The sequence below is a fragment of the Kryptolebias marmoratus genome, linkage group LG18 (genome assembly GCF_001649575.2).
Source record: "Kryptolebias marmoratus isolate JLee-2015 linkage group LG18, ASM164957v2, whole genome shotgun sequence".
NCBI lineage: Eukaryota > Metazoa > Chordata > Actinopteri > Cyprinodontiformes > Rivulidae > Kryptolebias > Kryptolebias marmoratus.
Genome location: NC_051447.1, coordinates 20,253,125 through 20,255,018, shown reverse-complemented (window position 1 = coordinate 20,255,018; position 1,894 = coordinate 20,253,125). Strand labels below are relative to the sequence as shown.

Here is a 1,894-nt window from a genome sequence, read left to right as displayed (position 1 = left end):
ACACACTCTGTGTGACGACACACACTCTGTGTGACGACACACACTCTGTGTGACGACACACACTCTGTGTAAGGACACACAGTCCACACTGATGTCATTCGGGCCGTTTCTTACGGACAGAAACACTCGGGGGGATTGTAACCTCAGCCCGTTGGCACGGTAACCGCATCACTCTGCAGGGCACCTCAGCGGTGATGTCACAGGGCGAGGAGCAGCTGATTGGCCGTCTGATGAATGGTTCTGTGAACCCGCAGCGTCACGTTGATCACATCCTGAGAAATCTGCTGCCGTCGGTTCAGGTCGGGAGGATTTTCCTTCCAGATGTTTCCGTCTGTGTCCGGAAACACTTCAGCAAATAAAGATGTTCTGTAGGAGTTCCTCACAGCAGACGCCATCCTGATCGTAGGAATCAGTCCCAGCTGCTTTGGTTCTGTGGGCCACAGATTTAAAGACGGACGTTTAAATGAGAGAAGACCAGAGGAGGTTATCGCCGCCCGTTAATTGGAAGAAGCTCTGCTGGAAAATCGGAGCTGATTAAGATGCATGTTGGCAGATCAGAGCCTCCTGGGAGAACAGAGGCTTCCTGTTAATGAGTCACATCAGGTTCATGTCCCAGAAGAAAACATGGAGGCTCAGGTGTGTCAGGTTTATCAGACGGTTCTGCATCAGATTTACATAAACCTGACTTCAGGAGCTGAGCAGCATCAGGACCGCCTCGAGAAAAACATTCAACGCCTCAGCAACGACCTCCGAGTCAACCTGGGAAGGGTCAAAGGTCATCAGGAGTCCATCGTCCTACAGAGAGAAAGACAGCTGCTGATCTTCACCCTGAAGGTCAGACCGTGCAATGCTCAGAGACTTTACAGGCCTCAGTCAGCAGGTCAAAGGTCAAAGGTTAAAGCCTCAACATGGCAGCTCCACTTAGGTTCCTCTGAGGGAACCAGAAGACTTCTGGAGCAGAACCAGAACCAGAGGACAGATGTTTACCCAGAATGCACTGCAGCTGTCAGCACGGTGGTGGAGGGCTGATGGTTTGGGCTGATTCTGGAGTCAGATGTGACAAACAGGACAATGATCCCAAACACAGCAGAACGGTCCAGAACGAGAACCAGAACCAGAGTGGGCCACAACTCCTCCAGAACCAGGAATCATTTTCTGAGCTGCAGATTAAAGTTCAGAGCTCTAAATGACTGAACCGGTTTCTCTCTGTGATTGAGACTTCCCATCTTCCTCCTCCTCGGTACCAATCACACCGTCGTCATGGCAACTGCTCAACCCTCCAGCCAGGCGCCAATCAGCCTCCTGCCACGACATGTGAGAGTGAATTCTTTGTTCGGGGGATGAAACTAAAAGTAAAGAGTGAGACGGAGGGACCCCCTCAGAGCCAATCAGAGCTGATTACGGCGCCTCCTGCTGGCGTCTGACAGAAACGAGTTCAGCTCCACACAGACAAGGCAGGAAGGCAAACGGGCGATCATGTTTTTGTTTGTCTGTAAACATTGGATGATCAATCTGTAGAAACCTCTGAGGTCAAAGGTCAAGGCTGGTTCTGTAAACACAGTTCACCATGCTGCTTAAAGCTCTATCAGGCAGAGAAGCAGCCAGATGTGAACAGATGTCTCCCCTCTGGACACATCTGTTTGTGAATCATCTAACGTCTGTCTGTCCTCTGTGTGTCTCAGTGCTCCTTCGTCCCCCAGTGTGAGAGGGACAACCAGAGGAACATCGAGAACGTCCTGAGGTGGGAGGAGAACTTCACCAAAGAGGTCAGCAGCCAGTCCTTCGTCTGCTTCTTCAACCAGCAGAGGAGGTGAGTGTCCTCCCAGGTGTCCTCTCAGGTGTCCTCCCAGGTGTCCTCTCAGGTGTCCTCCCAGGTGTCCTCCCAGGTGTCCTC

General features: G+C 51.8%; 1 protein-coding gene across 1 annotated transcript in view; it reads left to right on the top strand.

The window, feature by feature from the left end:
* Positions 1-1,894, top strand: part of LOC108249716 (calcium-activated potassium channel subunit beta-4) — a gene marked incomplete at its 5' end in the record, with an annotated part of 11,797 nt that overhangs the window by 4,645 nt on the left and 5,258 nt on the right. Inside the window, 1 exon segment of the mRNA XM_037981091.1 lies at positions 1,683-1,810. Coding sequence (XP_037837019.1) covers positions 1,683-1,810 — 128 coding nt within the window.